Here is a 15,196-nt window from a genome sequence, read left to right on the forward strand (position 1 = left end):
TGAGAGGTGAAGAGTCTTCAAGGAATTTTCTTAAAGTCCAGTGGATTGAGTTAAACAACTTTGGATGCCATGAGCTGGATGAATGAGAACCTACACAGACATGAGGTTCACATGTTCTGAAACAGTTTCTCTTGTCAGATGTTCCCAAAAAATGTTGAGCAGATTTGAGATCTGGTGACTGAGTTTCTTTGCATTTGAGATATTTGTGATGAGTTTCGACTTTCATTTCTGGATAAGGAATTTTTTTACCCAAATAACATTGTAAATTTTTGGAAATCACTAGAGGGATTTTTTTAAAAAACAAAAAAACACTTCAATTTAGCCACAACTCCACATTTTTAATCATCAAAGCATGAACTCTTCCCCGAATTTCTTAGCAAATCTTTATTGTTTACATTCTGCCATCTAAAAGTACACACATTTCTTTTGTATATATACATGATTTCATCTTGTCTCACTGCTTGATGTGTTTCAGTTTTCGCTCAAAAACATGTTAAAGAATCCTCCCATCATTAAAAAAACCACGTCATGCCTGCTGTCGAGGTTATTTGGAGGTGATGCCGGTTGTCACACTTGTCTCACCGTGCTGGTTCTTGGCTTTACAAACATAGTTTCCAAAGTCGATGGTCTCCATGTCCTCCACAGTCATCACGCTCTGTGAGACCCTGGTGGTGTAGCCCATCCCTCTGTTGACCAGCCTCCAGGAGGTCTGGATGTGGACCGGACGGTGATCCTACACAGAAAACAAACAGTTCACTGTCATTATGGAACGGTTCTATCATAGAAGATTAGTCCCCCTCTGGTTAAAATACTGTTTTCATATCCATCTGCTGCAGAGAGAAATTGTCTCTGTGCTCACAATGAATCTGACTATCAGTGTCTCTGCATGTGAGTGTAATTCTGTAACATCACAACTAGTTTGGAGCCAGTTGTTCAGAATGAAGCTTAAGCAAGTGGGACATGAAAAGTTTTAAAAACAGAGAATGCAGTTATTTTTTAAATGGAAAAACATATCAGAACCTTCATGTGGCAGCTGGTTACCTTCCGATAGAACAGATTATTTAACGATTTTTAGTCCACCAAGGAACGTGGCAGAGTTATGTGACGATCGGCGTACATTTGTCTGTCTGTCTGTCTGTGCACAACATTACTCAAAAATGGACTAACGAATTTGGATGAAAATTTCAGGGAAGGTCAGAAATGACACAAGGACCAAGTGATTAGATTTTGGCAGTGATGCAGCTTATACACACGTGGACAAAATTGTTGGTACCCCTCAGTTAAAGAAGGAAAAACCCACAATTCTCACTGAAATCACTTGAAACTCACAAAAGTAACAATAAATAAAAATTTATTGAAAATTAAATAATCAAAATCAGCCATCACTTTTGAATTGTTGATTAACATAATTATTTAAAAAAACAAACTAATGAAATAGGGCTGGACAAAAATGATGGTACCCATAACTTAATATTTTGTTGCACAACCTTTTGAGGCAATCACTGCAATTAAACGATTTCTGTATTTGTCAATGAGCGTTCTGCAGCTGTCAACAGGTATTTTGGCCCACTCCTCATGAGCAAACAGCTCCAGTTGTCTCAGGTTTGATGGGTGTCTTCTCCAAATGGCATGTTTCAGCTCCTTCCACATATGTTCAATGGGATTCAGATCTGGGCTCATAGAAGGCCACTTTAGAATAGTCCAACGCTTTTCTCTCAGCCATTCTTGGGTGTTTTTGGCTGTGTGTTTTGGATCGTTGTCCTGTTGGAAGACCCATGACCTGCGACTGAGACCAAGCTTTCTGACACTAGGCAGCACATTTCTCTCCAGAATGCCTTGATAGTCTTCAGATTTCATCGTACCTTGCACACTTTCAAGACACCCTGTGCCAGATGCAGCAAAGCAGCCCCAAAACATTACTGAGCCTCCTCCATGTTTCACCGTAGGGACAGTGTTCTTTTCTTCGTATGCTTGATTTTTCAGTCTATGAACATAGAGTTGATGTGCCTTACCAAAAAGCTCCAGTTTGGTCTCATCTGTCCAAAGGACATTCTCCCAGAAGCTTTGTGGCTTGTCAACATGCATTTTTGCAAATTCCAGTCTCGCTTTTTTATGAGTTTTTTTCAGCAGTGGTGTCCTCCTTGGTCGTCTCCCATGAAGTCCACTTTGGCTCAAACAACGACGAATGGTGCGATCTGACACTGATGTACCTTGGCCTTGGAGTTCACCTTTAATTTCTTTGGAGGTTGCTCTGGGCTCTTTGGATACAATTCCAACGATCCGTCTCTTCAATTTGTCATCAATTTTCCTCTTGCGGCCACGTCCAGGGAGGTTGGCTACTGTCCCGTGGGTCTTGAACTTCTGAATAATATGAGCCACTGTTGTCACAGGAACTTCAAGCTGTTTAGAGATGGTCTTATAGCCTTTACCTTTAAGATGTTTGTCTATAATTTTTTTTCGGATGTCCTGGGACAATTCTCTCCTTCGCTTTCTGTTGTCCATGTTCAGTGTGGTACACACCTTTTCACCAAACAGCAGGGTTACTACTTGTCTCCCTTTAAATAGGCAGACTGACTGATTATGAGTTTGGAAACACCTGTGATGTCAATTAAATGACACACCTGAGTTAATCATGTCACTCTGGTCAAATAGTTTTCAATCTTTTATAGAGGTACCATCATTTTTGTCCAGGCCTGTTTCATTAGTTTGTTTTTTAAAATAATTATGTTAATCAACAATTCAAAAGTAATGGCTGTTTTTGATTATTTAATTTTCAATAAATTTTTATTTATTGTTACTTTTGTGAGTTTCAAGTGATTTCAGTGAGAATTGTGGGTTTTTCCTTCTTTAACTGAGGGGTACCAACAATTTTGTCCACGTGTGTAGTTAGCCTAGCCGCGCTAGACAACCCATGGCAACGAATTTAATTCTCTGCCAGGGTGGGTCTAGTTACCCTCCATAAGGCTCGAGGCTGGATTCTCCTAAAACTGGCCGGACGAATCACCATGAAGTGTAGAGTCAGAAGGCGGGCGTAACTAAGTGACGACAGAGGCGTGACGATTCTGACAGAAACAACCAGAGCCGCGCTAGACAACCCACGGCAACGAATTCAATTCTCTGCCAGGGTTGACAACAAAAACGACAACAGTCGTTGAACTCCATTAGCACCGACTCTGAATAATCTTTCTGTTAACATGTCTGTAATATACTTGAGCTTCTCCCATTGACTGTATAAATAAGGCTTCACCGAACTACCGCATCCTCTGGTTTCCAGCGCTCTAGGAGCCTATTCGTTGAGCTGATTGGTTGTATACCTACCCAATTGCTGCAGAGTGATTTGATAGACAACCTTTTAGCCCGCCTCCCTCCCTGTCGAGCGTGCCTAGACCCTTGTGCCTTCAGAACATGGGTCTAGCACGGCTAGGCTAGCTTATAGTCTGTATCCATGAACTTGTTAAAGATTTCTGTGTCATTGCGTGATAGCGACATGGTGTCACTGTAACCATGACAACAAGTGAACACTACCTCAGCTGCCTGCTGACGAACACACCAGGCCTTAGGAGGTTAAAACATTTAAATTAATCATTAACTAACTTTTAAACATTAGATTAATAAAAGCTTTTGTAAAAATTATACATTATCTTTTCACATTTTTCTCTTAAAAAATAAAAACACAATAAATAGGTATTAGAGGATTTACACACCAAACATTTATTTAAGTTTTTATTTGTAATATGTTTATTAAATTTCTTATTTTAAGACTGTAACAAAATTAAGACAATGTCATTTTGTATTTTTAATGATAATGTTATTTTTTTATTTATTTTACTCGACAGTGCTTTACTTTTTCCTTTCTTTTTGACAGCACATTTTACCTGTAGTCTAAAGTCAGTTATAAAAGGTACAAATAGCTTTTTTGAATTTTAATAACCTCTTCAGACTTTTTTGTGGTGTTTATACAGCATTTTTTTTTAGGTTTTTCGATGTGCATCAGATTTAGTCTTTCAACTATTGTTCTGTAGTGTTTAATTTAGTTAACTTCGGGTTTCAAAAGACAGTAAATTTCTCTGTTGTGACAATATGAAGTGATGTGTACAGTATCTGTACAGGTTGCTGGCTGCCTTTTCTTTCCCTGAATCAGGTCGGATTTTGGTTTTGGATCAGTATTGATCGTACCTGACCAGGATAAGACCAGGTGAAGCTCACATCCACCTCTGGTTCTCCCAGCACGGTGCAGGTTACATTCATGTTGTCGCCTCCTCTCACCGAGTCTGGAGAGGATTCGAGGCTCACGTATGGCGGCCCACTGGGGACTGCAACAACAGAAAGACAACTGTCAGAGCTTATGTCTCCAGTTACTGTATCAGCTGATGGAACTAAGCAGTTCATATACAATCTGTAGTCCAAACTTAGCGTTGTTTTTAGAGTTGAGTCTGCTCCTTGTTTCTCTCCATGTGCCATTTAAACATGCCACATCAGCTCCACTTTACCTAAAACCACACACTATTTCCATTTCATACCTTCACCTCTGAAAATCTGCACAATGTTTCCATTTCAGCTGGCAGCCGTCCACATAAACCAAGCAGTGAGGAGCTCAGGAGGCTTTTGACATTTTTTTGAAATACAGCCTTTTCCTGGAAGCTGATGAGGCAAAGTAACGAGCACTAAATTCATGAGTTCTCCTGGTGGTTTGAAGCACTTTAAATCAGTAAGCTGACAGGGTAAATAGTCACGTTTGACATTTTAAGGCACCAGAACGTGGTTAGCATTCCTGCACTTTCAGCAACATTGCTGCGTGTTACTGTATTCATGACAGTGTTGTGTGTTTCTGTGTCCTCACCCTCCACATAAAGCAGCTGGTACTTTGTGGAGATCTGAGGGTTGCCTTTGGTCACAGCCTTGCAGTAGAAAACCCCCTGATGCTCTGGGTTTGGGCTCTGCAGGACGAAGCCCTTGGTGGGATCAAAGGTCACCAGAGTCCCGTTGGCTGTGATCTCTTGTGGAGGAACTTCTCTGTGCAGGGAGGCTTTGGCCTGAGGATCGGTGACTCGACAGGGAACCACGGCTGGTCTGTCCGGGCGCAAGTACACGATCTCAAAGTGGATGGCAGATGGAACAAAGAGGTTGTCTTTGTCTAATAGGAGAAGAAAAGCGTGGCATCAAACATTCAGTGCATTTAAGTAGGATGACGTAAAGTACCGCTGCATTAAATAACCTCAGTGAAGACGGGTTTTCATCAACAGCTGCTGAAGATAAACTGTTGGGAACAAAGGTCTTGAGTTTCCAGTGACTCTTATGACTCACTGAACATTGAACAACATGTCTCAAAAAACAATCATGCAGTATTAATGAATCACTGGACATCATTTCTGCAACACTGTAAAAACAGAAACTAACACCTGTAATATAAACGTGTCATTTTACCTGATCGACTAGGGCAGGTTGTCAAAATCATCTTAGTTCTGGGATCACATTCAGCCCAATTTGATCTCTACATAAATAACCACAACTCCAGTTGTTTCCTTTGTTTTAGTACAAAAATGTTCATGTTTAAAGAATTTTCTTTTCACAAAACATCATAAACAACCTGAAATTTCTTAAGAAAAATAAATTCAATTTCAGCAACATTATGCTTCATTTTATCCTCTACACATTACAACTTCTAGATCACAGAGTGTCTACAAAGGCGCAAAACATTTAGTCACAGGTATCTACATAGTATTTTAATTTATGATCAAAATGACAATTCAGACAAAAAAACAAAAACAAGACAAAATATTACAAAAATGAGACAAAAATTATATGGAAAAAAAAACAAAAAAGAGAAAAAATTAGACAAAAAGAGTTACAAAGTGAGAAAAAATTGACAAATGTCACAAATGAGACAAAAATGACAAAGAAGAAACACAAAACAACGAAAATGAGAAACAAAATGACAAAAACGTGAGACAAAAGTCAGACAAAAAAAACCAGAACAAAACAAAAACAAGGCCAAATATTACAAAAACGAGACACAAAACAAAAGAACAATGAACAATCTAGTATTTTACTTTATGATCAAAACAACTTGTCAGGGTCCAGAAAATATTTAAAATTTACAGTTTTAAAAATGTACAATTTACTGTTAACTGTTGTCTCTGTAATTTTTACACTTTCGTCCTACGGGCCGGATTGGACCCCCTGGAGGGCCTGCGGGCCGCATGTTTGACACCTCTGTATTAGGGCAACACACCATGCATCAGCAGAGACTATGAAATTCTGCTCCATTATACAATTCATCTCATTAAGACAACAAATATGTGGAAAAAAAGCAGAGTTCATGAACAGAGATTAAAGATTTATTATCACAGATTGTGGATTTATCATCAGCCTTCTGGAAATATGGCTAAATCTGCTGGGCCAAAAATATTTTATCATTGGAAACTCAACACTGCCAGGATATGCTTAGTCTGTAAATTTATGTCTACAAGTAGAGTTAGATTGCAGAGCAGGACGATAAATATCAGCAACTAAAGGCTTACATTTGTCATCTTATTGCCCGTAATATTTAGGGTTTGTTCCACTTTACTTTTCCTTAATCCCAAATGAGAAAATCATTGTTAAACAGGATCTGGATGCAGATTCTTCATTGTCCAAATATGTGCTTTGGAAAACCATTTTCATCTCCAGCTGAAGACTCACCACACCTTTTCAAACAGAGAGCAACAACTCATCACCTGCTGATGTTATTGACTGGAATAGGCTTTAGTCACAGCACACACGGCATGTCAGAGCAAGAAAAGATGTGACGACATTAAAATTTCAGGTTCCTGCTATTTTTGCCAGTCGGTTTACTGGAAATGTGTTAGAAGTGAACCATTGTTCTAGAAATTAGTTTCACCTATTCTCTTCCTGCAATGTCAAAATCTTCTGTGGAAAGGTTTCCGTTGCATATGGAGGAATGCAGCTGCTCCTTAAAAACACATCATCAATCATGCATTTCATGACACTAAAGCAGCGTTATTTGAAGTGTAAAGAAAAAGCACATGGATTTAGAATCAGCTGATGAAGCTGATTTAGTACATCTAGCTGCCTCACCCCAGCTGATGTAGAGAAACTTGAAAGTTTTTTGGAGTCATTTTTCTGACTGTAAATTAGGGATGTCTAATGTTGACAGATATGCCCATATTGTCCAACTCTCAATTTCTGATTCCGATATCAACCGATACCAATATATTTGGGCTATTTAACTAATTTTAGGTAACGTCACATATCTCCTGTTGTTGAATTAACACATGCCTCATTTTATTGTGATGCCCCAGTGGATGCATTCTCAAAAGCAACAAGGCTTTCCAATGCATTACGTTATCATTTTCCATGATAAGCAAAAAAACGATGACGGTATTGACCGATGCTACATTTTTATGCCAATATCAGGCCTATATTATTGGACATCCCTACTGTAAATCTAATATTCACACTGCTGTAAAGAGCCCTTACCTACTTTTTGGCTGTTTCTCTTTGTTTATTTTAGCTTTTTCTGTGTTCGTAAAAGGTTTGCAAACTTACAAAGTCCACACTGAGTTATTCCTTTTCAAAAAAAGTCTCATCTGCCTGAAATACCTCTTTTGGAATTCAGACTATTCTTCCTTTATTAATCTACGTCACCATGTAATATTTTTGCATAACAGCTGCTCAATGGCTAGTTTGGTTTGTCCTCAGCTCTCTTGCAATAGTTTCCTTACAAGAGGCACTTCTGATAGGATATGTCTTTCTGTCTTTATTTACAGAGTACAAACTCTAATATGAGTTTGACCCACATTCTAATCATCAAGTGCATGAGGGCTCTGATAGGAACTTTCTGATGCTACTATGCATCTTCTTTGTATGCACATGTCCGCAGACTTTCCAGAGAAACTTACTCATAGTTCATGGTGAAATTCATGCATTATATAAACATGGTTTTCCTGCTTCCCAAAAAATGCTCAAAAATCAAGTATGACTTTTGCAGTGAAGTTTAGCTGTAAGTTACAGCATTGGGCTGCTGGTGGGGTTATTTACAACACCGTACAAAAGTTTGGGGTCACTTAGAAATGTCCTTATTTTTGAAAGATAACATTTATTTCAATGAAGCTAACAATAAATGAATCATAAATACAGTCTAGACATTGTTAATGTGGTAAATGACTATTCTAGCTGGAAACATCTGATTTGTAATGGAATATCTACAAAGGGGTACAGAGGAACATTTCCAGCAACCATCACTCCTGTGTTCTAATGCTACATTGTGTTAGATAATGGTGTTGAAAGGCTAATTTCTGCAATTATGTCAGCACATGAATAAAAGTGTGAGTTTTCATGGAAACATGAAATTGCCTGGATGGCCCCAAACCTTTGAACAGTAGTGTACAGCAGGTTTGTGGCGTTCTTTGTGTTTCCAGTCAGAAAAAAGGATTTACAGATGTTCGCCTTTTTTTCTGAAGCTTGCTAAATGTACAAACACTGTGATGAAACAAACAGCGAGAGATGAAGTGAGCAGCTGATCAACTTGTAACAGAAACACGAGTCCAGAAACTGTTTTTGTTTTCCTGGTGCTGCTACGTTTCCAAGCAACGAGTGCTGTCACAGGATTGTGTGTAGTTCTTCCTGTTGTTGCCATTTCAGCCCTCACAAACTCATGCAGTCAAACGCCACAGCTGTGACTTCAGTTAGGTCTGTGAGCGTTTAGTGCTGAGGACTTAAAGCTCGTGTCCGGAGTTTGAATCGCAGCGTCTCCCAAAACACTGTTGGTGCTACCCTAGCTCAGTGAAGCTGACCCCCCACCCACAGAAAAAATCCAAGCAAACAGGCTGAGTGGTTAGTGCTTCGTTTGTGCTGATTTGTGCCGTTAAAATTTTCATTTGTGCTGCTATCGTTTTTGAGATATTAAAGATTATTTTTTAGGTCATTCAGAGGTCATCATCCCCCCAGCTTGCTCCAAAATGAACCAGACTTGTCTACTTTTTTAGTGCTTCGTTTTAACTAAAACGTCGGTATTTTACAAGTGCACTTACCGTGTCTAGAAATCAGATTTGTCTGAAGGTTGTAAAAATACCACTGAAATGGTAAAATTGTGAAAAGGTTATCCAATGTGTGTGTCTTGTTGAATGGCTGTGAAAGACTGCTATTTTGTGTAGTTCTTAGTGGGGAGTGCTGAATGTTGTTTTTTTTTTAAATGCTTCATGCTCCTAAATAAACCTTGAAGCGATTTTATTTATTGTCTTATGACAGAAATGTGATTGGCAAAGTAAATATAAAGCACACTTCATTAAAAATGTAAATTAGTAACATAAACATACATTCTACGTTTATTTAACCAAATTTTATTGAACAAATGTACACACAAAGGCACAAAGTCAGTTCAAAGAGACATTTTCCAGCAATAACACAGGTTGAATATCCTCAGATGTTATTACAGTAGTTCTATACACATTATATACATTAAGACATTATAAACGTGGCAGACCACAGACATCATCAATTCGGGTCATGTGATCGTCTGTAAATAAAACTTGTAATATCTCCAAAACTACAGCAGCACAAATGAAAATTTTACCGGCACAAATCAGCACAAACGAAGCACTAAAAAAGTAGACAAGTCTGGTTCATTTTGGAGCAAACTGGGGGGATGATGACATCATCGCCCAAAAATAAAACTTGTAATATCTCAAAAACTATAGCAGCACAAACGAAAATTTTAACGGCACAAATCAGCACAAACGAAGCACTAACCACTCAGCCTGTTTGCTTGGATTTTTTCTGTGGGTGGGGGGTCAGCTTCACTGAGCTTCCCACCCTCCCTCTGATTTCGCCCCTTTATTTGTGCACGCGCGCAGTACCTGACAGGAGTGCCCGGAGTGCTGCAGCATCTCGCCTGTTTTGCTGTTTTCCACTCTTCTACATTTAGTACATTTAGTAAATAATAAAGGAATTACGTTAGAATGCTGTATTGAGTCTAACTTGTCCTAATACCAAAATAACATGAATCTGCTAGGACGAACAAGTAAAGTTTCAATATGTGATTACACTCGTGTATCCCTCTCGATGACGTTGTTTATCAAACTTAGTGTATTTACGCGTGTATATGTGTTACATTGTTTATTTATTTCTATCTAGATTTCAGAATTGCATGACTCCTCTGACGAAGAGTATGTCCCAGACGCCCCAACATCTTCCTCCAGAGGTCGGGCATCTAAACGAAGCCGTCAGGCGGGCTATGGAGGCCGTGGTCGGGGAGCGACGCGAGCACCCCGAGCCAAAAAACGTCCTGCAGTCTCTTGGCCTGACAAGCCGTGGGATTGGTAACTTTTCTGGAAGTTGCTGATCCCTGATGCTCTCTCCTCCCACAAGCAAAACAAATGTGCGCGCGGTTGCGTAGTGCGTAGCTCGCCCACCTCTGCATGGGCTTGCTTGCTGTGCGCGTAACCGTTGATTGACAGCATGACAAAGCTGAAGCTCGAACTTGATTGGTCGGCAGCAACCAGCGCTTTTTGGAATAACATGGGGGTCTATGAGAGGAAGGCGGAGCTCAGGAATAAATTTTCATATCGCATCATACTAACATTATATTATAGTATCGAACAAGACTAACACATTTAAGCTTTGTTAAAAAATGATACATAAATTGAAAACAAACGGAAACTCCGGACACAAGCTTTAACCAAGGTTGACTCATTTTCTGACTTTTTGGGAGCAGACTTTGAAGAGACAAGAGCTCAAACATAGCATTCAGGGAGAAAAAATATGTCTTTTGAGCATCAAAGCATGCAAACATTCTCCAGTGTACCCTAAAAATAAAGTTATGAGCTTGTAAATGTGCCTATTATGTGCTCTTTAAGCTCTGTATTGGTTTGCACCGACTCCTGAGTGAAATATCCGGCCTTTGCTAAGTTCTCCATGTCATCCCTAACTTTGCATGTCAAACAGGGAAAACACAATAAGTGTGTCAGAGCAGGAACAGCTGTCAGCTACAACACTGATGAATGTAGTGAGGCTAAACCAAAACAGCTGGCTGGAGAACCAAACCAATGAGCTACAAAATGCTCTGTAAAGTGGAGTTAATAATGCAGCAAAACAGTGAATAGTTCTTTAAATGGACTTGACAACCAAAAATTAAACTGCATTGGTCTGAATTATCTTAGGGGCTGCACAGGGACTTGGTAGTTAGCATGTTGGCTTTGCCGGGATCTTTCTGCATGGAGTTTGCATGTTCTCCCTGTGTATGCATGGGTTTTCTCCAGGTTCTCTGGCTTCCTCCAAAAGTCCAAAAATATTCTGAGGTTAACTGGTTGCTCTATATTGTCCATAGGTGGGAATATGAGTGGGATTGTTTGTCTGTATATGTAGCCCTGTGATAGACCGATGACCTGTCCAGGGTGTCCCTTTGCCTTCATCCTAAGTCAGCTGGGATAGGCTCCAGTGTCCCTGCAACCCTAATGACGATTATGTAGTGTATAGACAATGGATGGACAGATGGATGATCTTATCTCTTATCATAAGGCAGCAATTAATAGGAGAGACAATAAAAAATAACGTGTACAAATTGTATTCAACCAGAAACGATCTTTTAGAAAGTCTAACACACAAAGAGACATGTAAGGTTTGTCACTGGAGCATTAACTGACCAGGGAGAATTCAGAATAGAATGACTTCAAATCAAAAGATCCATTAAAGGTGAAAAAAATGTAGAAAAAAAATCACCTGTGAAATAGATGTAGGAGACGTAGGCGCGGTCGTGGTCCTTCTCACACTCGGTGCCATCACACACTATGACCCAGCAGCTGTAGGGGCCTGTATCTGCAGCAGAGGGCGACGTCAGGATCAGCTGACTGTACTTGTCGCTTTGCTTGATGCTGCAGGCGACAAACCAAATGTAAGAAACTGACATTTACCAGCTCACCGCAAGAACGGCTGATGTTTCCCTGCAGCACCTGAGGCGAGAGTCGTTGAAGGTGTCCAGGTAGGTCGGGTAGGACCAGCCGATGTTGTTGCCTTTGCAGCGCAGCTCCATGTTCCTCCCAGGAGTCAGAGTTGTAGTCGGGCCCAGGCGAAGGAATCGACCTTTATCCAGCACCTGGGTCAGCAGGGACTGGCCTTTCCCTCCTCCGTCTTTTAGCTTCGGGTGGCGAGTCTTCATTCGCTTACCACCAGGCCTGATGCGGTTCTCTCCTACATCTTTTCTTCGCTTGACCTGCTGGCAAACACCTGCACACAGAAACACAGAAACTAACAAGAAAAGCACTCAGAGAGTCCAGTTCACCCCAAGGCTGCTCAGTCGTATCATTTCCAACGGCTGAAATCTTGAAAAAGTTTGTGGCAGAAATCACGGTAACATAGAATGTGTCCATTTAATATAGATTTACCCACATACAAAATGGCCTTACGCTGAGTACAGGTGTGTATTATGCATGTGCACGTTATGTACGGATATCGAATAATGTGACCGAAATATACAGTGGGCGGCAGGAATTGATGGGACTTGGAAACACCCCCACAATTGAATCAGTTGTTCCTTGTATCATTTCAGACGGATAAGTTCTGCTAAGTCTGCAATGGTGGATTTGTAGTAGGATCTCAATCATGTGATCATCAGCAGGCAGCTGACGTAGTGTTCACTTGTTGTCATGATTACAGTGAGACCGTGCTGCTATCTCACAATGATACTGAAATCTTTAACAACTCCATAGATCCAGACTATAAGCTGCATCACTGCCAAAATCTAATCACTTGGTCCTTGTGTCATTTCTGACCTTCCCTGAAAATTTCATCCAAATCCGTTTGTCGGTTCTTGAGTAATGTTGCTAACAGACAGACAGACAGACAGACAGACAGACAGACGGACAAACCAACACAGATCATCACATAACTCTGCCGGGGCTCCACCTCCTTGGCAGAGTCATGATGAGGATCAGTTCTGTATCAGCAGTTCTCATTCCTGACTGCTGTTCACTTTGCTGCTCTTTCCTCCAGCTGTGACAACACTTGGACAGGAACTGTGAAATCCTGGCACAAAATGTTCTCTTCCTCAGTGGGCACACACACTTTTTTTTTTTAGTAGACTTTCAAGATTTGTTGTCTCATTCCTTGCTGCAGCATTAATGAGCGCTCCGAGGAGAGGTCAGCAGTAAAAGGGCTGATAATTAGAAACGCCTGCTGCATGCCTCAGAGCCAGCTGCTTTGAGTTGGTCTGCAGAACCGCTTTGGAAAAAGTTACACAACTTCAACTCTTGCGCACGCTTTTTCACGTCACACACATAAAATGCAAATATATCAAATCAGTGGCTGCGTTTCCCTGAGGGAGGATTAAATTCTACTTAGATAAGCACAATGTTTATCTCTGCAGTTTGTGAATGAGATCCACTCATGCACCTCCCACTCTACACCCATCAGATGCCCCCAGACAGCATTTACACACATTATCTAATCCTGCATCCACTTCCAGGTCGCAGCACTCGTTGAATGATGACATTAACAGCAATCCTGCTTCACTCGTAGATCTACGAGACAGATGTGGAAACTTTACTCACCGTTTTGGAGCTCGACCCAGAGCAATGCCACGCAAAGCACAGCCCACAGCTTCATGGTCAGAGGTGCGAGGACTCTGCAGGAGATGAAGGACGCTGGGTGAGGAGATCAGAAAAAAGAAGGTCAGACTTGGAGCTTCACTGGAACTCTGCAGGCTCCAGCCGCCCTGTTTAGATTTGAAGCTCCATCCTCCTCACAGACTGAGAGAAAGAAGGAAAATAACCCCAGAGCTCCTCTGATTACTCCCTCTCCTCAGAGCTGAGGGGCAGAAACTTGTAGTGTGAAGCCCTCTGCTGGATCTGAGGGTGAATTCTACTTAGTTTAAAGAATGTGCTGCCTGAACAGTAACTCTTTAAATGTGCTAATGGTTGTTTGGGTATTGTTTTGAAGATTTAAAGGGAAAATGTGAGAAAACAACAGCTTCAGTGATGTAGAAAACCAGTAGTATGTAAATGTCTACATGAATGTAAAGTACGTATTCAAATAGTGGAATTGTAGTTTGGTTCATTTCCACTGGAGACAACTTTATGCTTTCACTTCACTATATTGCATTGGATTTTTTTTTTACACTATTGCAAATATACACATCTCCAAATATGATAATTTCAAGTATTTGTGATGAACTGAAGGATTAAATGTTTTTTTGTGGTCTAAGATCTTAGAATTATTATAAATATATGGAAAGAAGAACCAGTAGATATGTACACTCTGTTCACTTTTCTTTTTCTACTGATGTTCTCTACATGTTTGCACCGTCCCCTTTGCTGCTGGGACACAGCAAATTTCCCCACTGTGGGATAAATAAAAGCCTAGCTTATCTTAGTTCATCTTAAGAAAACTGTTGTGACTCAACTGAGCAGTAATCCACTTATATTAGCTCAAAATTGCATGTTGTTTTTCTGAGCTCATAAAAAGTTAACTTTCTAGAGGTTTGTGGTTCTCAGAGGATGTGGATCTTACAGAACACGATGCATTTCTGCACATTTAACTATCCGAAAGCTCATAAAGAAATTGAAATGAGCTGAAAATGAAATTTCTACAGCAGTAAAATGCAATATGCATATCAATGTAGCTGTAATATTTAGTTCAAAAACATTCTATATATCAGCAAAATACTAACAGGGAGCATTTTACTGAACAATGAGCACGTCTCCTGATAATACTTCAAGTTTGCTTAACTTTGGTTTTGAATGCATGACTTCTACTTGTATAGTGTGGTTTTAATACTTCAAGTTAAGGGTTACTATACTTCTTCCTCTGACTGTCACATCACTAAACAGTGTGTGGTCAGTGTGGCAAGCAGCAATTTTCTTTTTCTTTTTTTTTTTTTTGCAGTTCCATTTAGAGATATAGTATAATGTATGAAAACTGGCAGTTCTGTACTTTTTATTTTAACGTAGTACAACATAGAAAGCATCTGATTTAAGGTTTAAGCTATATTTAGAAACCTCTGCATGTTTCACCATGCTTTCAGTGTGATTTAGAGTTTTTACACCATGATTTTTAGAGAATGTGTAACTATGTAAAGAATTGTCTTTCTTAATTTTAAGAAACTAAAGTAATCATGATTATTAAGTTGTGACTTTTTAAATTTGAGACAAATCAATATGTTGTTCTGGTGATATCTGGGCCTATCAGTGAAAATATAGTATAG

At 39.9% G+C, this 15,196-nt stretch overlaps 1 protein-coding gene across 1 annotated transcript; it reads right to left on the bottom strand.

Annotated features, from left to right (window-relative positions):
- Nucleotides 1-317: 317 nt before the first annotated feature.
- On the bottom strand, nucleotides 318-13,801 carry pdgfrl (platelet-derived growth factor receptor-like). The gene is made up of 6 exons (XM_022212949.2): nucleotides 13,545-13,801; nucleotides 11,949-12,222; nucleotides 11,719-11,870; nucleotides 4,841-5,134; nucleotides 4,177-4,313; nucleotides 318-733 (listed from the first exon to the last, which is right to left on the bottom strand). Exons 1-6 carry the CDS (start codon nucleotides 13,597-13,599, stop codon nucleotides 545-547), a joined length of 1,101 nt encoding a protein of 366 aa, XP_022068641.1. The 5' UTR covers nucleotides 13,600-13,801; the 3' UTR covers nucleotides 318-544.
- Nucleotides 13,802-15,196: the final 1,395 nt, after the last annotated feature.

Source organism: Acanthochromis polyacanthus, chromosome 10 (assembly GCF_021347895.1).
Source record: "Acanthochromis polyacanthus isolate Apoly-LR-REF ecotype Palm Island chromosome 10, KAUST_Apoly_ChrSc, whole genome shotgun sequence".
Classification (NCBI taxonomy): domain Eukaryota; kingdom Metazoa; phylum Chordata; class Actinopteri; family Pomacentridae; genus Acanthochromis; species Acanthochromis polyacanthus.

Bases quoted from the DNA above. Each gene is read 5' to 3' on its own strand.
- pdgfrl (XM_022212949.2), bottom strand. From the start codon at position 13,599: ATGAAGCTGTGGGCTGTGCTTTGCGTGGCATTGCTCTGGGTCGAGCTC. The intron at 11,871-11,948 runs GTGCTGCAGGGA...TGTCGCCTGCAG, and splicing joins TTCAACGACTCTCGCCTCAG to CATCAAGCAAAGCGACAAGT. The intron at 5,135-11,718 runs GTGATTTTTTTT...TTCTCCTATTAG, and splicing joins CTCCTACATCTATTTCACAG to ACAAAGACAACCTCTTTGTT.